Source organism: Sycon ciliatum, chromosome 4 (assembly GCF_964019385.1).
Source record: "Sycon ciliatum chromosome 4, ocSycCili1.1, whole genome shotgun sequence".
In the NCBI taxonomy this organism is placed as follows: domain Eukaryota; kingdom Metazoa; phylum Porifera; class Calcarea; order Leucosolenida; family Sycettidae; genus Sycon; species Sycon ciliatum.
Genome location: NC_088646.1, coordinates 40539509 through 40565959, shown reverse-complemented (window position 1 = coordinate 40565959; position 26451 = coordinate 40539509). Strand labels below are relative to the sequence as shown.

General features: G+C 47.9%; 1 protein-coding gene across 3 annotated transcripts in view; it reads left to right on the top strand.

Moving 5' to 3' along the window:
• The first annotated feature begins 2360 nt into the window (after nucleotides 1-2360).
• The window catches only part of LOC135816177 (serine-rich adhesin for platelets-like), a 35548-nt gene continuing 11457 nt past the window's right edge, over nucleotides 2361-26451 (top strand). Inside the window, exons 1-11 of one of the 3 annotated variants that reach the window (XM_065329572.1) lie at nucleotides 2361-2645; nucleotides 4939-6119; nucleotides 7403-7422; nucleotides 8280-8323; nucleotides 8955-9098; nucleotides 9639-9731; nucleotides 11200-11292; nucleotides 15010-15106; nucleotides 21467-21522; nucleotides 22692-22784; nucleotides 23788-23847. In XM_065329572.1, the coding sequence (XP_065185644.1) occupies nucleotides 5041-6119; nucleotides 7403-7422; nucleotides 8280-8323; nucleotides 8955-9098; nucleotides 9639-9731; nucleotides 11200-11292; nucleotides 15010-15106; nucleotides 21467-21522; nucleotides 22692-22784; nucleotides 23788-23847 (1779 nt within the window). In that variant the 5' untranslated portion in view covers nucleotides 2361-2645; nucleotides 4939-5040. Of the gene's footprint in view, nucleotides 2651-4938; nucleotides 6120-7402; nucleotides 7423-8279; nucleotides 8324-8954; nucleotides 9099-9638; nucleotides 9732-11199; nucleotides 11293-15009; nucleotides 15107-21466; nucleotides 21523-22691; nucleotides 22785-23787; nucleotides 23848-26451 lie in introns of all 3 variants that reach the window. The other 2 variants (XM_065329571.1, XM_065329573.1) reach the window with 2 other exon arrangements.

Here is a 26451-nt window from a genome sequence, read left to right as displayed (position 1 = left end):
TAATCCTTGGCTCTCCATCCGAGTCCACCCTTACAACAATACTCCTCAGTGGAACTTGAATTACTACAATCCCGTACTTGGGTGCAGCATAGTGCCGAGCATCCATATGATGTGATTGTGAGCCCGTTCAGGCTCATGTAATGTCTTCGAAACTACAGTATATTATGTACTTGGAGATTGTGAGTTCAAGGGCTGGTCTGGCACTTCTGAGTCACTCTGGCCGTGTGCGTAACCATGACGTCTTGCACAGTTCACACACTGCAACGAAACAATCTGCAAGGAGACAACACAGAGCCGATACATGTAGGTATTACTGGGACAATGGCGGGGTGCTTTCGCCTTGTCACGGTCGCGCATGCACAGACACACAGTCACGTGACCTTGTAGCACGGCAAACCCAAAGGCAACACCCACCCACCCACACATGCGCGCATGCATTCACAGACAGACACCCACCCACACACGTACGCACGCACCCGGCACACACACAAGGCGCTGCCAATATGAGAAGAAACAGAATCGTCGGATGTGCAAAGGATGGAGACTGACTGGTCCTATGTCATTGCTGCTGGCTTACTTAGTATCCTAAAGGCATAGAAATTCTTTTCATTCACGTAACTTTATGTTCAACCAGACAAAATACAAACAAGATCTAGTAGATCAAGCTACTGACACTGGCAGTGCAAGTGAACACCGAAATGCCGATACAATACTCAATAGTGCCTATACTTACAGAACTTGACACAGCTTGTGTGGCCCTTGCCTTCTCGGCACGTGAAACAGAACAGGTCTAACAAATATGTCATAGGACAAGCCATCACAGAATGGCATGCTTGCAGTTCACAACCGCAGGGAACCCTTCCTGGTTCTCCTGGTCGCAGGCTCAGCACCGCCAGGCGACACTTTGTGAAACGAGGAGCCCATACGAGCACCCTGCCTACTCCATCACACGACCTGTGAGTGAACCATGAAAGATTCGCGAAGCTCCTCAGACGACTGAGTGATAGCCTGATAGCAAGAGTTATGAACTCTTGCTTGATAGGCTATAAGCTGGTATAAGGGAGTCATATATATTATGGGTCATTCTCGTTCGAACTGAGGCCGTGAGGCCCAGGCCAGGGTGAGGCCCTCAGCTCAGGGGAGTCCGTCTGTACAATCATGTACCTTCCTGTTTTGTGAAACTACAACGAACAAGTATTAAAAGCAACAAGCCGTAGAAAGTCCGTAGTCGGTGTGTACCTGGTCACTGGTGTACAGATCAGACAGTCACAGACTTTCAGTATACAGCAGGGAGTAGTAAAATACAGGGAGGTGACACGAGCATGTACGGCCAGTTTGACGATTGCCTCAGCACCGTTTTCACCCGGCGGGTGAGATTGGGGTACTATGGGTACCGAAGTGTGTAGACACGCGCGCGGATCAGGATTCTCTCGATCAGCGAGTAGTAAAATACCTATCGCCAAAGAGACTCCAACTGCAGCCCGTAGAAACCAAATGGAAACTCAGCGCTGAGAATTTCCAACAATTGTCTGCCTTCACAAAGTTTGGTAGTCGACCAAACTACCACTATGTCAGGATAGAAGTCCAGCAAGAGTGGTATCACTTTGGGAGATATCCCTGCGTGCCGTAGATTTTTCCTGTGTCGATACAAGCTGTTTACGACGACGTAGCCCGCATTTCAATCCTTGACAAACTTAGGAACATTTCATTCCGAAAAGTGAACTCCCGAATCTCTAGCATACCATAATATGAAATGCTCATCATCACAAAGAAGGTAGAGAAGTACTGGTTGATCACAACTGAGGAGAAATTAGTGCCGATCGTGTGGTGTCCTAGAGATTTTTTCGACTTCGAAATCGGTGCACTCGCTTTTCATCTCCAATCGTACACGTATTGTTCTCAAGGAAATCACCTTTGTTCTATTGCTCCATGCCGTCGATCGGGACGAATTTCGGAAGGGTGGTACCTTTCCATATGACGATGACACAGATGTATCACAAGAGCAAAACAAATGCTGTTCCATGAGATGGATAGACCTTTTCACGGAATTAGTTCTTCGACAAATACTCAAGATTGATTCAGCAGATCATCTTTTTTTGCGAAAGAAAAAAAAACAAGCGCGAGGCACCCATCAAAAATCACGATTAGTGGCGTGTCACCTGTACCTCCCTGTATTTTACTACTCCCTGGTATACAGTATACAATGGTATACGTACAGACTTTTTTATTTTTTATTTTGTTCCAGCAGCCTCTACCGTCTACGTAGGTCTACGTACCGGTACGCGGTGTATCGATCTACACGTCTAGTCTCCGTAGCTACGTAGTCTACTACACCGCTCAGTGTCGGGACTCAGGCAATGCTTGCTGGTCTGGACTGAAAATAGCGAAAACAGAACTTATAGTTGCCTGATCGATAAGCGCGCATCCTTTTGCCTTTCGTTCACCCACACTCCATTGTTTTGTCAAGATTTGCCTTCGACTTTCGAAGTCGTTGAGTGGTCCAGCTAGACCCCGTGAGGCGGTGATGTGAAGTGACGAGTGGCTGCCGAGGACGCGAATCTGGTCGTCTCTGAGTCAACTTTTGCCGAGACGTTTGTTGTTTTCAAGTTTGCAGACGGATTTGCTGAGAACTCACCGTCGGGAAGGTGAGGTAAGGGCCCTGGAAATGGTTGGCGATGATATGCCGGGAATTGATCAGTTCTCATATTCATAGTGTTAGGTCCGAGAGTTGGGTGAGCTTTGAAAATGAACGACGATATCATGTGCACATTCATATCGAAATTGAGAATTTTTTTTTAAATTATTTGTTTCTCTAGCTTTGAACCTCTGTGTTTCCACCTTTTTCACTCTGAATTTCTCCCTCGAGCAGTTCAAAAATACTGTAACATGAAATGTTTGCACTACCTCGGAATAAATCAGCAACAGGAAGAGTTCACAGTCCCAGAATGGGTGACTGCAATACGAGCCAGCTGCGGCATACACCGTGCTAACCGCATGGCTCACAATACACTAACAACTTGCCCATGTCATCATGCACCGTCCCGGCCCGTGCATTCAAGACCCACCCCGGTATGCAAGCTCTTGTGTGAGAACACCCGCTTTCACCTGGCTTGAGTCCCAGGATATCTTACGCCTTGCTCACATTTGACGTAACGGCGACGGTACGCGACAGAAGGGCATGTCGAGAAGGCTGGAGCGAGCTGTAAAATCTTTTATACCTCAGTTCATGCACACCCACACACAAATCCACCCTCAACAAGGTAGTTTATATAAGTCAATATAACACTGTTTAGTGCAGAAAATGGCTCAGAGGTTGGGTCAAAGGCAGCAGAACTACTACGATAACAAGGAACCGAGTGTACATGGAGAAATATAAACAAGTATAAAAACTGAGGCGTATATATACGTAAGACTCATACAACACGATATACAGCGGCTGCTGTGATGTGTAAGTTACGTCAATCAGCGCGTGGCATAAAGAACGTCCCTTGACAGGTTGAATTTCAGCCCTAATTTCCTACACGTATTTTCAGGCTTCTTTTGAATCTTTTCTATGATTCCTCCTCAGATGAAGGCACATCATGCTCACACTACCAGTTTGTCAGAAAGCCAAAAAAGAAACGGTCAAGCGCAATGCATTGTGTAAACGACCCAGTCCATCTGTGTACAGTCAACTTCGCTAATAACGACTGCGGATATAACGGCAATTTGCGAATAACGACAGAATTCCCATACCCAGAGCAAAGTCCCATCTAACTGTAATACATCTAATGAGACTTCGGGTATAAGGATACTTCACGAATAAGGACACTTTTCTGATGCCCCGCTGAGTGTCGTTATACACAAAGTTGACTGTACATGGCAGGCTGGAACTCTACTCGGGTTGAAAAGTCTCTTGTAAACGCAGCAGCAGCAGTTACTGTATAGCAGGAAATTTTCGGACGGAAATATTTTCGGACAAAGCCGAAATTCGACCTTTCGTACGGATTTTCTTTTCTTACAGTGCTGCATACTGAATGCACGTGTTCGCAAGCAGTACGCATGTATAGTGTACATAATTTGACATGAGCAAATTTTAGTACGGAATTAATCTTAGTACAAAAGAGGCCGTGTACGAAGTCGTACGAAAATAAATTCCGTCCGAAAATAAATTTCCTGCTACACTCATACCTCTCTTATCCGGGCGCTTCGGGACCGGACACTGCCCGTAACTTCGAGGGTGCCCGTAACTCCGAATCATATACATCTTGATGGGGAAAAGGCCATCGATATGGCATATGACGTCAATATTTCTACGAAAAGTGACAAAAGAGTAGTAATATTTCCCCTGAAACTCGCCCAAATAGTGCCCGGTAGACCGAAGTGCCCGTAACTTCGAAGTCCGGATAACCGAGGTATGAGTGTATACAGTACCTTCCCAGGCTATTTCTCAATTTTGTGTTGCCCTCCACTGCTTGTGCTTATGATGTGCTTATAATGTGCTCATGATGTGCTTATAATATGCTTATAAATATAAATAAATAAATTTCACGGTTCGCGTGAGACTCGGCTGGAAGCCCAGTTTTCCGCATCCGTCGTGGGAACGCCACCACCCTCTAGGATCAAAGACGCAGATGCAGCGCCTAAACGGTGGGAGGTGAGTAGATCAGACCCACCACCAAGTGGTCAAAGACCGAAATCCCATTAGCTGCATCCATGTTACCCTCGTGCCAGGCCACAACTTCCACAAGTTCCCAAATAACTGTGGGTCGCAGCACGGCTGGAAAAATTCCTTCCGCTTCCAAGGGCAGGCATAGTGGGATGGTCTAAGACCATGGTTGAGAAACAGAGGGTACCAGGTTCAAGTCCTGATGTGCTTATAATGTGCTTATGTTCTTATAATGTGCTTGTAATGTGCTTATAATGCGCTTATGATGTGCTTATAATGTGTGCGTGCAGGTCACGGTTGCCTGTGCAGTGCAACTCTTCAGTGGAGCAGCGAGTGTGTGTGTGTGTGTGTGGAATGACTAGTGCATAGTGCCGGCTGGCCGTCAGAGCACGATGATGCAGCGGGAAAGAGACGCATCGCTTGAGCGCAGCACCCGCCAGCGTGCCGACAGGACCGATGACGGCCGTGCATCGAGTCAGGCATCGCCGTCGCCGTCAAGATCAGGTGTCCGATCGGTAGCCACTGGAGCACCAGGCCATTCACCCAGGAAATCTTCGGCGAGGCTTTCTTCAGGACTTTCTCCAACCGAGCGACTTCCACGGGAAGACTTGTCTCCCAGGTCAGCGGGAAGAAGCCCTCGTGACCGATCAACGTCACCAAATCAAACGCCCAGGGCCAGTAAGGCAAGCCGCAGATCTCTAACGTTTGATTCTCATGTGCAACTTGACGGCAGCCCTGCTGGGAAAAGAGCATCCAAGGTTGTGACCGGTAAACAATCTTCCCAGGGTTCTGATAAATCTGTTGATTCAGCAGTGCAGCTGACTGTGACAGCTGTGTCACCCAAGAAAGAAACAACGGATGAATGTACTGTAGTCGCAAGCAAGAAGAAGGGGCTTGGTGACCCGCGGTCTGATAATAGTACTACCGCTGTCACCAGCCTGGTGAAAAACTCATCTTCCACAGCCTCCATTAGCTCAGTGACATCAACAGCTGAAGATAGCGGTGAGCTGCATGAAGCTAGTGCACTGGCCACCAGTTCAGTGACAAACGAAGTCGGGATGGATGTGAGCGACTCTTGCACGGATGCATTACATCTCGAAGCCATCGCCAGTGGTAGTGACAGCTGCAATGACAAAGAGGTGGAGTCGTCGTTTGCTAGGAAAGACACTTCAGATGCAGGCAGCAGTGTACTCAACTCCAGGGCACATGGCAAAGCCAATCAAGGTGGCGGGGTTGATGGTGGTCATACCGGTACAACAAAGACTCGGACAAACCAATCTTGTAGAGACTTGTCACAGTCGCCCACACCCAGCAGCAGCATGAAATCAACGCCGAGGCGTAATCACGGTGCAAGCAGAGCAGCTGCTGCTAGTCCTGTTGCTGGTGATGGCGGAGAGGTACGTCGATCCAGTCGCTCAAACAAGACAACTTGGAAACAGCGCTACAGCGATCCTGTACAGTATCCACACGGGTAGGTGATTTACTGAACGTATGTCTGTGTCCTGCTGTTGCTACTGCTGCTGCTACTGCTGCTACTGCTGCTACTGCTGCTGCTGCTGCTACTGCTAATGCTGCTGCTGCTGCTACTGCTGCTGCTAATGCTGCTACTGCTAATGCTGCTGCTGCTGCTGCCACTGCTGGTGCTCAACTCACTACTCACCTGACACGTTGTCTTGTTTTTGCACATCACGTTTGAACGGTCATGCACTGCTCGTTACTGACACCTGTGGAGTTAACACCGATGGAATGCAAGCGAGCAAGCAAGGTCGAAAATGGCCTGAGACGCCGGACCGATCAAACCTGTGAGAGTGCGAGCAAAATATCAGCGCGGTTGTTGTAAAGAACAGAACAAAGTTCACTTGTTAGTAAGTTGTTACAGTCATACAGGTCACTTTTCCGCTTTCCGCCTTTGACTGGATTCTGCTTGTTGAGGTGACTTTGCAATGGCTGTGCGTTGGTGCGTGACAATTTTGTCCAGTCATGGTAATATTTCGCTTGGTACACGGTACGGCAAACACCCAGGCACATGTATTAACTGTGACTGCACTGTGAATGCCTGATAGTTCTGACGGCTGTTTGAAGACTCTAACGAGTCAACGAGGAGAAGAAGTCTGAACGGAATAGTGATACGTGTACTAGTAGCTGCTTCAGCGATAGTCACATGTGCGTTGCTCCCTACATGTGAACTAGCGCTTTTTTGGAAAAGATGTCTGTTATTAAAAACTTATAATAGAGGGAGTTAGAGGACAGCTATACTCATTACAGGACTTGAAGTACAGTCAGACCTCACATAACCGCACACGTCCGTTCTCCACAAAAAAATATCCGGATAGGCGAGGGAACCGGATAATTGGAACACACATACTGTATGTATGCATGGAATATGCTGTAAATCGGTAAGCAACGATTTTCTTCCGGATGACGAGGGATCCGGATAAGCAAGGTCTGACTGTAATCAGTGGTGGACTGGTGTGACGGAGCAAGAATTATTTTGTCTGTTTACAGTGGTATGTATCAATGGGTGATGGTACATGGAGTTTGGCATGTTCACTTGAACCCTGCCATCAGCATTAGTTAGGAATTGCTTTGGAGCCAATTGTGTGTGCGCGCACGTGTGTGTGTGTGTGTGTGTGTGTGTGTGTACGTGTGTGCGAATGTGTGCGTGTCTATGTCGGTATATCTTGTGTGGTGTTTTTTTTGCATTCTTTGCCGGTCTTACCCGCAACGTCTATCACCTACACTGTGATGGCACAGCGACCGAGCGTCTAAGTTTGGTAAGCGTCCCTCACACTGCAGTGAAAATGTCCATTACATTGCCTTCTTGTGTCCGACCATAATTTTCAAAGGAAAAATAAATATGTTACATCCAGGGTACTTTGTACTGAAGGTTCACAGGACATGTGCTGCAATACAATCCTACATGTATGCATGTACAGTTGCGCTCACTGAAATCCAACCCGAAGTGCAAAACTGACGTCCTGGACCATTTCCGAATGCATCGCTTTACTTGTACATGTGTACGTCCAGCCGCATTCGTACCACTTCCACAGCGTCAAGGACCGTGCAAGTAAATATGCACGTCAGGTCGGATTTCACCGAGCACAACTGTACTACAATACATATATACATATATGCATGTACATTGGCTGGTCAATTCTATCCAATGTCATGATTTGATTTGTGTTGGTGCCCTCCACCAGAACACAGTCCAGTATTCGCAGGTTTGGGGGCTGGACACTGCCCTGTACCAGAGCACAGCCAACGGTTTGCAGATCTTGGCCTGGACAGCACCCGGCGCTAGCGAGGTCATACAATGGCATTTCACCTTAAGAGCACTGTACAATCATGTATCTACCACTGGTACATGTACTCTATCCCCGGATAGCTAGCTGTTTCAACCTTGTTAGGTCTCGTCAGAGTCACTGGCCGAACCGATGGCAATGCAGTCCATTGAACAAGAAAGCGTTTTTAACACTGCTACATATGGAATACGGCATGACTCAATCTACAGGCAGAACTGTTGTGCCCTTCATGGACTGATCAACACAGCACAGAGAAGTGAGGCTTTATCTGTATGTGTATGAGTGCATTGTAATTTATCTGCCTCTTTGCCCGTCTGCACACTTTGTAGATCGGAATGCCCCGGCGCGGACGGTCGGTTCATCTGGTGGAGGGGTGAGTACATGACTGTGCTGCATGGAGTATGCACTGTTCTGTTGTGTATTTGCATGTGTGTGCTTGACTGTGAGTGACCATGGTTGCTTGTGTGACTAAGCGACCATAATAAAGAGTCCTGATCTCTGTGACTCGGCGTGTCTAAAAGTCTAAGAGATACTGTATAAGAGAAAAGGACATATGGATACGAGTTAAGAGTAACTCTCCATCACTGTAACATGATACAATATACAGTCAGAAAGTGCAATAACTAGGCACAAAACTGACAGAGTACTGAGACATTCTTAACTCGTATCCATATGTCCTTTTCTCTTCTACATTTATTTATGGCTCAACATCCGAGTTTCAAGATACTGTATAAGCAGAAATATTCGTCTGGAATTTAATTTCGTCTTTTTCGTCTAAGGAGCTTTTGGACTAAATTAAATGCCGGATTAACTTCGATTTGTCCAGCTTTTCAATACACTCTTGTGATCCATGGACGAAATTTTCAACCGGACGAACTCCCTTTCTTTGGAGTAGGACGAAATTATTGACCGACGAAATATTCTGCCTGTACAGTAGTGCACTTACCTAGGTCAATATTGCATTCTCTTTGTACATACATCTGTGCGTGTGGCTATTGATGTAGGATGCGGATAACGATAATTACTGCTGGCAGTGCCACAAGGAAGGTCAGGTCATCTGCTGTGATGGCTGTCCGCGAGTTTTCCATGTCAAGTGTGCCCAGCTACCCGCTGAACCAGAGGGTGACTGGCTCTGTCCTGTGTGCCGGGTGAGTTTTCTCTCTCCCCCCCCTCTCTCTCTCTCTCTCTCTCTCTCTCTCTCACTCTCTCTCTCTCGCTCTCTCGCTCTCTCTCTATCTCTCTCTCGCTCTCTCTCTCTCTCGCTCTCTCTCTCTCTCTCTCTCTCTCTCTCTCCCTCGCGCTCGCTCCCTCTCTCTTGCTCTTCCTCCCTCTTTGCAATCCACTTTTGGAACTTACTACCCATAGTGTATGAGGCATGTCTTGATGTTTGCGGCACACACACTTGTTCAGTGTAGCGACTGTTTTGTGAAACTACGGGGCACGTACGGTAAGTGTCACTACAAAGTCGGGGCACACTGCACAGAGTCATCGGCACATCGTAGTGTGCACTGTGCACTGGTGTTTCCCGCTTGTAAGACGGCCTCCATTTTGTATTCAAACTTGGTTCATAAAGCTATAATATGCTCACAGTTTGTGATGTCAGGAAAATGTGGAATTCCGACTCACCCTCGAAGTGTCTATCCTTTTTTGTGTTTTGTGTCTGCTCGTTGATGGGATGCATTGTATAGGAAGTGAATAATGCACAGAAGATTGACGGCAGTGCTGAAAGTCTGAACAAGATGTACTTGTTTATACTGAGCCAGATGGAGACCTGTCAACGGGTAAGGCCCCGGTTTTTGCTTTCTGTTCTGGGCTTGTCTGACTCTTAGGGTGTTAACTGTGAAGTCTACTCTAGGCCAACAGTAGGCTATGGAGTATGGACTCTATTGAGGTAATGTGATTACATCATAATTACATCATCATTGCATCAGCATTACATCAGCACCTCGGTCCATCTACACATGCTGTAGTCAGGAAACCTACCTTACTGTAGGGAAGAGATCTTGTAAAGGGAACAAACTCACTATAGGAGCAGGCATGTGATCGTGTACTGACTTGATAAAGGGAACAGGCCCTGCCATAGGGAACTTATCCACTATAAGGAATATACTCCTATAGAAAACATACCCACTGTAGGAAATAGACTCTTATAGGGAATATACCCGCTAGAGGGAATAGACTCCTATAGGGTACATACTCACTATAGGAAATAGACTCCTATAATTATGGTACATACCCATTGTACGAAATAGACTCCTATAGGGAATATACCCGATAGAGGGAATACACTCCTATCTCTTAATTTGCTAAATCCTATATATAGGATTTTGATCATATTTTTCAACTCAAAATGGGTGTGGCATGAGAATAGCAAAAAGTATGTGACCAATTCTTCCTTGCTAGGTCTTAGTAGATATCGAGAGTTGAATAAGATTTTTTTCAAACACTAACATCTCAGGCTCATCTCCTTGCTCAATATTACTAAGGCCTGTGCCCCATTTTTCGATTCCTATATATAGGATTTGAGATTTTATTGGACCTTGTTGTATCCTTAAAACTGGTAGTTTCATGACGGCATGTGCGATATGTCATCATGTAACTACCCCGTGCCACACCTGCAATGTTCTTCTGCACATTCACTGCTTCAGTCCTTTCCATGACAGCAGCTGAACAATTATGCTCAAATTTCCAATTATTGCTGAAAATGGGTATTCATCAGAAATATTATCGCCCTATGAATCTAAAATGTAAACATTCATGCCTCAAACATATTTACAACTTCCATGAAAACCATTATGCCGTTATTATTGGTCGTGATGACCAATAACAACGGCATAAAAGGCACACATTTTCAAATCCTATATATAGGATTTTTGGCCAGCAAATTAAGAGATAGGGAATATACCCACTGCAGGGAATGGACTCCTATAGAGAGCGCACCCACTATAGGGAATAAACTTCTATAGGGAACATACCCGCTATAGGGAACATACATGACTGTACTTGCTATAGAAGAAATCCTGCTATTAGGAAAATACCTACCATAGGGATCAAGACCGCTATAGGGAATAGGTTCGCTGCAGGGAACAGACCCGCTATAGGGACTGGTCTTGCTGCTGACTTACATCATACTATTGTATTGCTGTTTTTTTGTGTTTCACTTGAGGCACAGTTTTCTAAGTTTTCCTACAGTGTTACTATCTGACAGAGTATTGTCATGTTTTTACTGTTTGTGTCACCATACCACAGGGCAATGTATTTACCAAACCGGTGTCATTGGAGAAATTCCAGGATTACTCTAAGTTTGTCCTTCATCCGGTCTCGTTGGATTCGCTCAGGGAGGTGAGTGTATGAATGCTTTCGTTCATTTAGTAATATTCTCTATCTGTGGTTGTACCCTCATGACAAGTGCAATCCAACCCCTGCTTACATGCCCGCAGTGTGTGAGAGTACGTACGTGCCTGCCCTATGCATGTACGTCTACTAATGTACAGTCAAATCTGTCGTAAGCGACCGCCCCTTGGTGCAAGAAAAAGCGGTCTCTTACGGCAGATGGTCTCTTACGGCAGATGTATGGTAAATCCGGCATACCGGGCATGCATATATGCTTCCATGTACTCAAATCGACGAGAATAATGTGATTTTTAATAATATCATTTTATTGGATATTCAATAGAATATAGGGGTGCACAAACCCAAGAATAGTGCACATACCAGGGCTAATCTTGAGAGCTACAGCGCAGCCTCAGTACAGGCCAGGGCCAGTCGATCGCACTTGCAAGACAGCGCATTTTCAAACCTTGCAGTTGACAGCGCACTGGCAAGTACAGTTTCGCACCTGACTGAACCTGGGTCGTGGTCGCTTACAGCAGATTGAATGCAGCCATCGTGCATGAAATCGCGGTCGCTGGTCGCGCACAGCAGATGGTCGCTCTGGACAGATCAGTTTGTATGTGAAACCGTCGGTGCACGGAAAATCGGTCGCTAACGGTAGATGGTCGCCTACAGCAGAGGTCGCTAACGGCAGATTTGACTGTATACCGTAAAACATGTAATTTTAGGTGTATTAAATTGTCGGTACCAGGGACCTGCCAGGTTTCAAGTGTAATGTAGAATTAGGTGACTAGCTTTCCCTTCACACACAGTGCATACTCTTGTGCCTTTTAGGTGTAATTTTAATTTAGGTGCCTGGTTTCTCTACCGAAATCACCGAAATTAAAGTTACACCGAAAATATCGTGTTTTACAGTATGCTTGCTCTGACTTGCGTGGAACCAGAGGTTTTATTTTTATTTTTACCAAAAATATTCAGCCTTTTGTACGGGCGAAACCAAAAATAGTTATTATGATTATGTAGCTAGCATGCACAGTACTGCGCAGTAACTAAAATACACTAATAAAACAAGTGAAACTCAGTCCAAGCAACTTTCAAAATGTGTGTGTGTTTTTAGCTAGTCAGATGCCTCGGGCCGCAGGCGTGCCTCCGCAACGACAACCGCAACTGGATCTCGCTGGAGTTAGCGGTACTTAGAGGATCTGGCACCACGCAGACACATGATGCTGGACCTTACCAGCGCAAAGCACAGCCGAGTGCGAATGCACGCCATGGTGGCAGAATACTGGTCATTTCTCTTTTCAGAGATAAGAGCAGCCAAGCGCTTGTTCAAAACTGTGGCAGCTTTCCCTGCACCACCACTGGCGAACATGACGACTGGCACGAAGGAGACCCTCTCGACTTCCCGAGTCCTCTCCTCGTATCGTCTCCTCTTCTCGCGTTCATGACGGGTATACACAGCGGGGGTTGAAACAGCACGATTCGAAGCAGCATAGGAGTTGAAAACCCGTATATCAAACATTGTGCGTTCGAACCGGCCACCCCAAAGCCTACTGGCAGCGATTTCGAGGCGAGCATTGTCCTCTAAGGACGCAGACCGGAGGCTGAACTGCGCACCAGAGAGCGGTTGCATTGGAGGTTCCACGGATACCGAGTGAGCCACCTGGCGAATGAGGTCGGCCGTGACGTCACGGATTTCATTGTGTCTTAAAGACGGAAATCCACCGGTCGGGCAGGATAACGCGTGGGAGACGTCGAAGCACGCGTTGCCACAAATGCAGGATGACGGTAACGCTCCGGCACCCAGCCATAGCGCAAACACAGAGCATCTCTAAACTCAGACTTAGAGAGACGAAAGCCATGGCAGGATAGAGGACGTGACGTCAGCCAAGCAGAGCTACCACGCTCGGAAGCAAGCTCAAGCTGAGCCTCATGTACCGCACCTTCACCGCTCACAAATCCCTCCTTCAGCTGTTGCTCTGATGCCCAAGCTGCAATGCGGACTTGACGTTTGGCGGTCTTGGTAGCGTCTGCCACACCAGCTAGCGAGGGATCTGCCTTAACAATCTTTTCCCTGAGCTCATTAGTAACAGCTCGGGAGTGGGCATAGTGGCGAAATTGGGCGGTGGGAGTCGAGAGACCCAAACCGCCATCCCGACAAGGGAGCGAGAGCATAAGCCGCTCCACACTGGACTGAGGGAGGCGACCTGTAAGGGCTGGGATGAGGCGCTCCCTGATGACAGCTCCCAGACCACCAAACTCCTCAGATGACATCTCCAAGGTCCGGGACAAGAAATACCACTTGCCTTGTAGACCATGGACAAATGCGGAGTAGGCGGCCTGGGGTTGTGTCCGGGCAAAATCGGATAGCCGAGACACCTGACGTGTCCAGTCGGTGATCTTTGACTCAACGAAACTGGTGCCCAAAGCAGCTCCCAAGTGACGACAGCCATCTCTGACGATCTGGACACCCGTGCCAGCAAAGAGTGCAACCACCTCATCGTATGCGCGCTCCTTCACCAGCAGCAAGGATTTGCTGGCGTTGAGGTGGTATCCATAGGCTTCTCCTTGCTCAGTCAGCCCATCCCACCAGGTGCGGAGGGCTCGAAGGCTTCCACCGCCGGAAGAGTCATCCGCGTACCACACCTGGGTGATGTCGGGTGAGCTGACTGCCTGGACCAAGGGTACGATGCCAAGGGCGTACATCGGTATCGCCACCGGATCACCCTGGGTAGTGCCTTCTCAGGATAACAAGCATTCACCATCCACAAAGAGCTTAGCCGGATGGCGGTACGTATTGATGATAGTGGGGGCCAGGGATGGGCAAAGGTGGTGAATGTTCCTTAGGCAAACCCGTCGGTTAATACATCATGCATGGCATGGATGGCCGCTTTGATACCGCAATCTTGTCCAGCGCGGAGTTGCTGAGTACCAGCAGCCTCCTGGATCTGATTACGTGTCACCGACAGTATGGCTTTGGCCACGATCCTTCTGACGACTTCCCCAATGCCGATGGGGCGCACCCCTGGCCGTTTATCCAGCGGGATCAGGCGGCAGGCAGTGAACGCCTCGAGTGATAGCGGGTCCACATATGTAGTGGCCAACCGGCGTGCGCAACTAGCCAGGGAGTCATACAGCGTGTCCGATGCTGCCAAAAAGGCAGTGGCCATTCTCCGCCAATTATCTGCATCTACACCAGAAGGCCCGGCTGCTCCAGGAGTGTGCAAAGCAGTTTTTCGGATGGCGTCACGGGACAGGTTGTCGAACATAACAGGATGCGGTTGAGGCGGCGGAGGGACTGAGATTAGGGCCTCAGGACGAATAGGTTCCGCTTGTGGGTGTTTGGCATGGAGGGCGTCCCTAATGGAAGTAGTCTCGGCCACTGGGTCATCTAACTGCAGAAGGCCTGTCCTCATTTCCTCTGACAGCATGTGCAGCGCAGACTTGAGCTTACCAGAGGTGGAACCAGAGGTTGGATTTCACTTTCCACTGCTATAGTTCTTCTCTGGTCCAGTCAGGGCGCTGAACCTCATCAAGGCAGCTACAAGCCAAAAAACGATAACCGAGCTATCTGCTTCTATGTTGTATCTTTCTGTTCACTTGTTTGACAATGTAAAATTCTCAATGCAGCTGACTACACACAGCAATCAACAATGCCTAGTCTGTGTGTGTGTCTCTGTGTGTCTGTGTCTGTGTCTGTGCGCTTGTTTTACTGATCATTCGCAGAAACTACGAACGTTGTCTGATCCAGTGTTTCGGAACCCTCGCGAATTCTTGCACGAAGTAAAGTGGATATTCCACAACTGTGCTATCTACAATGGTGGTGAGTTACAGTGGACGTGTGTGCGTGTGTGTGTGTGTGCGCGCGCGAGCATGCGCGCGCGTGTGTGTGTGTGTGCGCGCGCGTGTGTGCGTGTGTGTGTGTGTGCGTGTGTGTTCTATCAAAGCAGCGTGCTGTCTATTCTGGTTACCCCAGCAAGTGTAGGGTGTGCATAGGTAACTGTCTTGGCCGTTTTATGCCGATGTACTCCGTGTGGCGTAGACCAGGTGTGCATTGGTGGTCGATTCACATGGCTTCGCCAGTTGTGTGGATTAGACAGTTATCTGGCGCAAGTCTTGATCTGTCTCATTCAGATCTTGTTCGCTATCGATGCTATAAGAGAAAATCTGTGGGTGCACATCCAGTGCATTAAATTTTGTAGATTTGCGTGCTTCTCTTGCGACGGGTGTATACATGGTACATAGTACATGGTGTGTTCATGTGTGTGTGTGTGTCACTTGTGTGTTCATGTTACATACATGTACATGCCGGCGTGCATGCATAAAATTCTTTATGTTACGAGTTATGACCGACAGTCCACCAAGGCAGCGAGAGAATATATACATGTAATCAGATAGTGCGACAGCAAGGGACCAAACGGACAGGAGTATTGAGACATTCAATGACCTTTTTTATTTTTATTTTTTATCACATTGCACATACCTACGGAAGAAGGGGAGACAAAACGAAGACGAAACAAAAAAGACAACAATGGGTGTGTAGGCGCTACATGAGCTGCGCTGGTGAGATGCAGTGGACTCCCCCGACCAAGGGTCTCGGGATCGGCGTACACAGCAAGCACCATGGGAGAGGGGGGGGCGAGAGGAATGGCGGAGAGAGAGAGAGAGAGAGAGAGAGAGAGAGAGAGAGAGAGAGAGAGAGAGAGAGAGAGAGAGAGAGAGAGAGAGAGAGAGAGAGAGAGAGGGTGAAAGAGAGAGTGGGAGAGAGAGAGAGAGAGAGAGAGAGAGAGAGAGAGAGAGAGAGAGAGAGAGAGAGAGAGAGAGAGAGAGAGAGAGAGAGAGAGAGAGAGAGAGAGAGAGAGGGTGAGAGAGAGAGTGAGAGACAGAGAGAGAGACAGAGAGAGAGAGACAGAGAGAGAGACAGAGAGAGAGACAGAGAGAGAGAGAGAGGGAGAGAGAGAGAGAGAGACAGAGACAGAGACAGAGACAGAGACAGAGACAGAGACAGAGAGAGAGAGACAGAGACAGAGACAGAGACAGAGAAAGAGAGACAGAGAAAGTGAGAGAGACAGAGAGAGGGAGAGAGAGAGTGCACAAGAAAGAAGAGAGAGAGAGAAAGAGAGAGAGAGATGGGTAAGTGAGGGAAAGAGAGTGAAAGAGGTAGGGAGAGAGAGAGTGCACAAGAAAGAAGAGAGAGAGAGAGAGAAAGAGAGAGATGGGTAAGTGAGGGAAAGAGAGTGAAAGAGGTAGAGAGATATAAGTATAGAGAGAGAAAGAGTTCAGCGGCATATCGTCGCTATGACTATAATGCTACTTTGAGAAGAGGGTCAACATAATGATTTGCGTCCACTGATGGCAGGCCAGTGTGATAGATGTGCATGGCTAGCACCAGTCATGAGCAGAGCACCAGTCACTCTGTTGCAGGTGACGGTATGCAGCAATCTTGAATCTCTGCAGGTGTTTCCGGGCTGGCTGCTTGTCCAGAATTGCCTGTGGCAGTCTATTCCACACTGGCACGATGCAGTATGGGAAAAAGCGCAGAAGGTAATCAGGAGCTCGTGGCGAGAGATTCAGCTCAAGCTGGTGGGGATGGTGCTGTGCTTGGGCTGCTCGTGTGCGGCGATGACGTGGCGGTATAGCCGGCGGGGGACACATGGCTGCAACTTGAGGCAGACCATGGCCACACATCAGTTTGTACAGTAGGCAGAGAGCAGAGACCTTTCGCCGAACAAGGAGGCTGGGAAGAATGGTACCAGGGCCAATGACATTTAGGGCGCGGAGCTGGACAGTATCCAGCATGGCCAGGTGTGAGGGAGCTGATCCCATCCACGCAAGGGGGGCATATTCCAGCATTGGCCGGACGAATCCTTTGTAAACAGTCACCCTGCCCGCGTGGCTGAGGAGGGGTGCTGCCTTCCGCAGGAGGCCCAGCCGCTGCTTAGCACGGGATGCCACTTGCCGAAGGTGGAGTCTGTAGCTCAGTTTAGAATCAAACGTCACTCCGAGCACCTTCACCAATTCATCTGGTGGGAGAGGAGTTCCGCCAAATGACAGCTGGGGAGGCACTGTATCCTTCCGCTGGTGCGACAGAGTGATAGTTTGCGATTTTGATGGCTCAAACGCAATCTTCCATCTCTTGCCCCAGGCATGAAGCTCATCTAGGCTGCGTTGTAGTGAGGCATTCGAGGTTTGGTCAAGGAGGGAGTACAAAGTTGTATCATCAGCAAAAGTGTTCAGGTTTGTGCCATGCGACAAGCAGCTTGAAATGTCGTTTACGTACACGAGGAACAATGTAGGTCCAAGGATACTACCTTGTGGGACGCCAGACTGGACAGGGTGCACCGATGAGCTCTGGCCATGAACAACAGCTTTAATGGTGCGACATTGCAGGTAGTGGGTAAGCCATGCGAGCAGTGAACCCCCTATCCCCAACTGGCGGGCCTTGTAAAGTACGCCAGCATGAGAAACTTTGTCAAAAGCCCCCGCTATGTCCACGGCAACTGCTTGCATAGCTCCACCTTCTGCCATGGCATTGGCCCACTCATACTGTAGGACAGTCAGGAGGTCTGCAGCTCCGGTGCCACGACGAAAACCGTATTGACGAGTATTCAGCAGACGTTGGCGTTCCAAGAAGTTGACAAGCTGGGAGTTGGCTATACTCTCCATTACTTTCGACAGGATGCTGAGGAGAGACACAGGTCGATAATTCGAAACAATTGACTTGGAGGACTTCTTGTGTATGGGGGACACATGGGCTAGTTTCCAGGAAGCTGGCTGGACCCCTGCTCTGAAGCAGCAAGAGAACAAGCGAGCAGCAGGCTCTGCCAGCTCCCTGTGGCATTCCTTGAGGACTCTAGCTGATATGCCATCGGGGCCAGTGGCCTTGTGCGGATTTAGTGCCGCTAGTTGACGACGAACATTGGCTGGACGAAAGTGGATGGCTGTGATCTGAGGTGCCGCGGTATCAAGTTGCATAGCAGGGAGCTGATCAGAGGCAGAGAAATCGTTGGAGCCGAGGCTGCACTTCATGGCAAAGTATTGGGCAAAGCACTCGGCTTTCTCCCTAGCAGTGGTGTGCTCGTGTCCAGATCTGTCGACCAGGACAGGTATATCGCTTTGGCGGCTAACACCAGCAGCTCGCTTAATAGCTGTCCACCATTGCTTGTCTTGCAAGGAGCCAGATGACAGCTTTCTAGAAGCTCGCTCTTTGCATTGCTGTTGGGCATGTTGCAGAACATGCACACAATGTGTAACGGATGCCAGGAAGGTTTCTTTCTGTTGCAAGCTATCGGGGTCTTGCCTCCAGACTCTCCAGGCTTGTTGCTTTAGGTGCACTGCTTGTTTGCAGGCAGGTGTCCACCAGACCGGGTCAGTGGCCATTACTTTAATGGACTTGGAGGGAATAAACTGAGACATGGCATCACGCACAATTCCTGTGAGGGCTTCACAAGCAGCGTCAGGGTCATTTGATAGGACAGTTGGCCAGTTAATGCGGCTAAGATGTGCGCGCATCCTTCCCCAGTCTGCTCTAGCATACTGCCAGACGATTCTTAGGGCCGGTTGCTCCTTGCGGGGACGTACGGTCTTGAACTCCGTTAAGATAGTGACATGGTCTGAGCGCCCAAGCGGCGGACCAGTGATGACAGATGCTGCACCTGGGAGGTCGGATATAACTAAGTCCAGTGTGTTGTTCTTGCGGGTTGGTTCGGAGACATGTTGGGTGAGGTAGTGCGAGGTGCACAAGTCCTCCAAGGCTTCCCCAGCAACAGTGGTCTTGGTGCTGCCCAGCCAAGCGGTGTTGTGGACATTGAAGTCACCCGTGATCAGAACATAGTCACCGAGGTGCCGGACAGCGAGTAAGGTCTCCTCAAGATACTCAATAAGACTGATATCTGACTCACTGGAGCTCCCAGACCGGTAGAGGGCGCAGAATACAATTTTATGATGATCACACGTTTCAATAAGAAGCCAGATGACTTCAAAGTCATGACATGGCACGGTGTCAAGGTGACGAAAGCACAGACCTGCTTTTAGCCATACAGCAACACCGCCTCCATGTGCAGTGCGGTCCTTGCGTACTGCGGGGCAGTATCCAGGTATTATTGTTTCAGCTGGAGACATTTTCTCGGCAGTGAGTTTTGTCTCAGTTACTATGGCAATGTCTACAGTCTGCTGACGGAGGGCATGTTGTAGCTCACCGAACTTGGACTGGAGACCGAATGCATTGGTCAGAAAGATCGATAGACTTGACATATTTGTTTGTGGCTTAGTTGCTTCCTGGAAGAGGGTGTAGCGGTGGCGGAGGGGGAATCTGAGACGGGGCATCCATGTCTATCACTGGCTCCTGGTCGGACGCGCTCATGTGTTGATCGTCTGGAGATTGCTTGTCGGACAGGTGCTGGTACTTCTCAAAATTCCACTGGCGTGAGTATACAGGTCGCGGCCAGAATCCCTTGGAGTTGACCAGCGCAGCCGTTTTCGAGTTGAGTACGAGTCGTGCGGAGGATCTGGCTTCCTTCCGGAAGATCTTGCACTCGTGGATTTTGACTTGAGTTTCGGCTGAGCTTGCTCGGGTGGTGACGAACTGACTGAGTTTCTCCGTAGTCGTGTCACTCGGTAAGTTCCCCACAAACAGTACTTTCCGCTTTCCCGTGGGCTTTGTGCTGCAAACTAGCTCCCAAAGTCCACTGTCCTCGTTGTCGTCTTCAAAGCTGGGCAGCAGGTTTGAATTTGCCGATCTTTCATCACGATGCACCTCTGGTACACGTGCTCGAGCAAGGGGCTTTGGACTGTCGGACTGTGGGGTCGGTTCGTGAACCGAGCTCACAGAAAGTTGGTCTGTACGTGTACAGGGGGTCACGGATGCGCGGTCATCCCGTACATGAGCTTTTGAACTCTCCTTGGTCGTTTTCTTGCCGTTGTTGGCCTTTGCCGTAATGGCGGACTCCTTCAATGATGTTACCTCTTGCCTTAGCTCAATGACAAGGTTTGAGAGATCGTCTAGTCTCCGCCGGAGGCGGGCTTCATTGTCCCTTGACTCACTAATGAACGCAGCCAAATTTTTTACCATACTGATCACGTTGTGGTGGATCCCGGGAATACTACTGAGTACCTCTACCTGCTCCGCGCTTGAGAGCTCGCCCATGGCGACAGATTGCTCCTTGTCGCAACCTGGCTACCAAGCTACAACTACACTACGCTACACTGAAACCACTGCTACCTGCCTGCCACCAGTCCGGCCTAATGCCGGCTGGGCTGTCCGGCCTAATGCCGGCTGGGCTGTCCGAGACGATGTGAAAAAACTGGAGCTCGAAAAACGCGTACCTACCCCTCTCTAGTTTTAAACCTGACATCTAGCTCCAACACATCTACGAAGCGCAAACCAACAAACTTACTCGGAAGGCTCAGGCTCACGCATGGTACCTTGGTGGACTGTTGGTCATAACTCGTAACATAACTATTGCAGGGCTGCCACACTTGGAGGGAGAAAAATCTGTTGTGGTGGTCCGGGGGTTTCCCCCGGCGGGGGTGCAGGGGGCAGGGCCACCGCGGTGAATTTTTTTAGAAAAATGGCTTGCTGTTGGGGCCCCAGAACACATTTTTAACTGTCCAGCACACGCACTACAACCATGTCAATTATGAATTAATGGCCAACTGGACTAAAAAGCGCTCAAAATAAAATAATCGGTTGTCCCTCTTGGGGAACAAAATCGGTCGGTTTGTCGGACAGGCGATCAAAAATCTGACGATTTCCGAAAAATCGGAGCAAGTGGCAGCCCTGCTATTGGTCCTTTCTCTTATACTGTAAGACCTGATATTTTAAGTTTTAACTTCAATTTTAAAAAGTTAACGATCTCCGGATGTTTTTGGGTTTTGCGAGATGAAATTCTAACGAATTCCATCTCAAAACCGGCAAATGACTGTACATGTACATATTGTTGTGTAGATAACGACTTCAAATGTTAACGAATTGTTTAAATTCGTTAAATCGTTAGAATTAAATGTTCCCTCAAACTAGTCAAAATTAAATGTTCGTTAACATTACTGGTCTTACAGTACACGGTTTCTATTGGCTCACTATCCGAGTTTGAGTTTGTGATGAAATGGCGAATGCAAGCAAGCTGGTGATTTGCGTTTGACTGTTGCTTGCCTGTTGTGTGCTGTGTGTGATGTGTTTATCCAGACGCTCATAAACTTACGGCAATGGCACAGCATATGGTGCAATTTTGCCACGATCAGGTAGGTAGTTACACAACATGGCTACCCATATTTGATTGGAATCGAGGATTGCTCTTTGCTAACTGTTATGCTGGTGATGTGCAAGTTTATGTACTGGTAGTTATAAGGACTGCCGCTAATTTTAACCACTAATTTTAGCCACTAATGTTAGCCTGGTCTGCACCACACAGCTGATTGAAGTGGATTTCTCTGGCCAGTGAATCCCTACGAGAGAGCTTGGAAGCTCAGGGCCCTACGCTATGCTTTTTTGCCTTGATGACCTAGACAAAAAAAAGCATAGGGATGTTATAAATTCTTTAAAAAAATCCTTTTTTTAAAGACATAACCTGGGATTCGAACCCGCACTATCGCGCGCCCTGCATGCATCCCCCGATACACTTCGCATACATACTAATTCTTCCAAGTTGTTTCACATTGTGATCTTGCATTTGAATGCCCTATTTGAATATGCATTGTGGCCAGCCGTCTTTGATGGCACGGTACGGTAGGGGATAGGAACGGGACAGGTACGATCGAGGGTAATACGACACCGTCTCCCGTACCGTACCATCAAACACAGCTGGCCACATACAGCCGCCCGCAATATTCAAATAGGGCTTTCAAACGCAAGATAATAACGTGAAGCAACTTGGAAGAATGGGTATGAATGCGAAGTGTATGGGGGAATGCATGTAGGGCGATAGTGCGGGTTCGAATCCCAGGATATGCCAGAAAAAATAGGAGAATTCAAAAATTTATAACATTCTATGCTTTTTTGCCGCCAGATACGGATAGCGCCAGGCGTGACACAAACAAACACACAAACAAACACCAAATTAAAGCTGTGTGGACCCTGGCTAGCGCCAGACGTTACTGAAGTAACGTCTTCTGCATAGCTACGGGAATTAAATAGTATTTTTTAAGGCAAAACTACCTAGACCACCTGGTTGTCAATCCTTCACCCTTGCAAGCTGTTGAATGGTGTAGTCCCAGCACAAGTTGCATGTCTAGCATAGCTGTTCGCTATCATCGCTTCAGTGATGGGCATGTCTGAGTCTGAGTTTTAAGGTTTGCTATCATTGCTTCAGCGATGGACATGTCTGAGTCTGAGTTATAAGGATTGGCCAGGGATTCAGTGTAGTGTGGTGGTGATGTGCAAGTTGTTGTGTGAACTGCTTTGCCATGTACAGGTGGTCCTGCTGGAGTTATGCTCACCCTGCTTTACACACATGACCAAGTTGAACTCGACCTCGTTCAGCTACCGCACACCCAATCCGGACTGTGTAAGTACTGCTGCTATACTGGTACACTGGTATACTGCTATACTGGTACACTGGTATACTGCTATACTGGTATACTGCTATACTGGTATACTAGTATACTGCTATACTGGTACAGGAAGTACAGGTACTAGTATTCTGAATTTGGGTTGTCTTTTTCCTTTGCTTCTTACTTCATGGTTTCACGTGGTTGACGTTGTGAATAAACCCGTTCTCAACTAAGAATACTAGTACAGGTACAGCTATACTGGTACAGGTCCTAGTATTCTAGTACAGGTGGACGTTATTTAGTAGATATACATCATCAGTTGACATCATCAGTTGAGGTACTTTAGCAAGTTGTGACACGGCACTGCACTAGTGACTCTCGCTGTGTACACAGCGTTGACGTCATGCCATGGTTCGATGACTTTTATCAAACTGGAAAGGCGTTGGTGTTTGCTGCTACTGGCTCATGATGTGGTTGTGTGTTTGTCACGTGTGTGTCCCTGTGTGTGTGTGTGTGTGTGTGTGTGTGTGTGTGTGTGTGTGTGTGTGTGTGTGTGTGTGTGTGTGTGTGTGTGTGTGTGTGTGTGTGTGTGTGTGTGTGTGTGTGTGTGTGTGTGTGTGTGTGTGTGTGTGTGTGTGTGTGTGTGTGTGTGTGTGTGTGTGTGTGTGTGTGTGTGTGTGTGTGTGTGTGTGTGTGTGTGTGTGTGTGTGTGTGTGTGTGTGTGTGTGTGTGTGTGTGTGTGTGTGTGTGTGTGTGTGTGTGTGTGTGTGTGTGTGTGTGTGTGTGTGTGTGTGTGTGTGTGTGTGTGTGTGTGTGTGTGTGTGTGTGTGTGTGTGTGTGTGTGTGTGTGTGTGTGTGTGTGTGTGTGTGTGTGTGTGTGTGTGTGTGTGTGTGTGTGTGTGTGTGTGTGTGTGTGTGTGTGTGTGTGTGTGTGTGTGTGTGTGTGTGTGTGTGTGTGTGTGTGTGTGTGTGTGTGTGTGTGTGTGTGTGTGTGTGTGTGTGTGTGTGCTGCTGCAGACTAAGGATCACAAGCTAGTCTGGGCTAAGCTGCGTGGATACCCGATTTGGCCGGCAAAGGTACAGACTGAAGTGGACACATACATGTACATACACATACATGTACATACACATACATACACATACACATACATACACATACACATACATACACATACACATACATACACATACACATACATACACATACACATACATACACATGTACATACATACACATGTACATACATGTACATCCTTCCTTCCTTCGCCCACTGCCACGATTGGCTATGTGTCCCCAAACGGGGCGACTTGAAGGAGTGCTGTCTCCGGGACGCGGCATGAGGCCCTGCGAGTCCGGCGGGACGTGAACGGCTGTTTCACTGTTTGTTTTTTTGCTTTTGCGGAGCGACGGGAGGTGCAACTATGTCTAGCGATGTCTTGAGGACGGCTGAAACGGCGTGTGCAGACCATACACAGGAGTGGTTTCACGGCAGGTTGTACACGAGAGCATACCACACTGTAGACTCCATCCTGACACCTGGTTCTCCACTCAGACCTATCGTCTGCTGTTTCAAGCCACTCATTCATGCCAATGGACACCGCCGTCAGGTCATGTTTGATTGGGTCTTTCCACCTCTTCCGGGGGCCATGTGGAGGTCGTTTAGACGGCAAGGCACCAAAGAGCAATTGGCGGGAATACGGTCATCCATGTACATACACATACATGTACATACACATACATACACATACATGTACAATACACTAATACACCAGTGTACTATGTACTGTATAAGCAGAAATATTCGTCTGGAATTTAATTTTGTCTTTTTCGTCCGAGGACCTTTTGGACTAAATCAAATGCCGGACTAGTGTCGATTTGTCCAGCTTTTCTATACGCTCTTATGATCCATGGACGGAATTTTCAACCGGATGAACTCCCTTTCTTTGGAGTTGGACGAAATTATTGACCGACGAAATGTTCTGCCCCTACAGTAGTGTGTAGGGTAAACCTTGGAACAGACTGACCCTGGCCATGGATAGCACCTGGATAGCACCTGGATAGCACCTGGATAGCACCTGGATAGGACCTGGATAGGACCTGGATAGCACCTGGATAGCACCTGGATAGGACCTGGATAGGACCTGGATAGGACCTGGATAGCACCTGGATAGCACCTACTAGTTTTCGAGTGCCAAGGATGGCAAGTATCTGACGCGTATTACAGTAGTACTGGTCTTGTCTAAATGCATGTTATGTATCATGTTATGTATCATGTTATGTATCATGTTATGTATCATGTTATGTATCATGTTATGTATCATGTTATGTATCATGTTATGTATCATGTTATGTATCATGTTATGTATCATGTTATGTATCATGTTATGTATCATGTTATGTATCATGTTATGTATCATGTTATGTATCATGTTATGTATCATGTTATGTATCATGTTATGTATCATGTTATGTATCATGTTATGTATCATGTTATGTATCATGTTATGTATCATGTTATGTATCATGTTATGTATCATGTTATGTATCATGTTATGTATCATGTTATGTATCATGTTATGTATCATGTTATGTATCTTGTTATGTATCATGTTATGTATCATGTTATGTATCATGTTATGTATCATGTTATGTATCATGTTATGTATCATGTTATGTATCATATTATGTATCATGTTATGTATCACGTTAGGTATCAGCTAGAGGCATGATTTGGATAGCAGTACGGAAGCTTGCAGGGTGTGTTGATGCATAATCACTCAGGCTTTGTGCACCTGACATGCCTAAGTAATTCGTTTGAGGCTAGGGTAGAAGGTTGGCCTGAACACTGGCCTATGTAGCCGTAAGGGCCGGGTTCCACTGCGCCTCCGCGGCTCCTCGGCACGTCACGTGCGAGATGAAACGTCGTAATTGCCATAGTGACCGCGGCTCGAGCTGGTGCAGTGAGGTCGCGGCTCACCACCAGCTTTCGCGTCGCGGCTTGATCAAAAACTGCTCACCACGCTCGCGGCTCGGTCCTGTTTCCTGTACGTTGCATTGTTGTAGATGCGGGAATTTAAAATTCAAGTTTTCATTCATTGTGTAGGCCAGAACACGGGGAAATTTTGCGCGCGCGCAGGCGGGTAATACAGTGCTGCCAAATAATTTTCGCCCAAAATCCGACACCCTTCACCGGCAAGGCCTTCTGGCCACATGGTGCGAATTTTTCTCCTCGGCAATTTTTTTGCAGAGAATTCAAAATATCGCCTAAAACACCATAAAATCGCTTCGTTGCCATGGTAACCCCGGAGTTGTCATGAATTTTGTAATGATGAGTGTGGTCGCACACTGACTCGGTACAGACTGTCAGCGTACATGCCATCCAGCCTGATCCAGGCATGTTACTTTGCACTTCCACAGCCAAGCGCTAGCCTTTTTTAGAAGCAAATGGCAGTTATGTACAGTGATTTGTGCCTTCAGTTGAGCTGAAAAGTGAAAGTACAGGACTTCTGCATATTTTTGCATAGGAAAGTAATGATCTCCGACATTTTGGCTGCTTTTCGGACGTTTCTCTTTTCGGACCGGTTTTCGGAAGAGCCTTCAAAAATCGGACACTGTCCAAAAAATAGGACGGTTTGGCAGCACTGGTAATACATCATCAAAAAACGTTGAGCACGATCGCG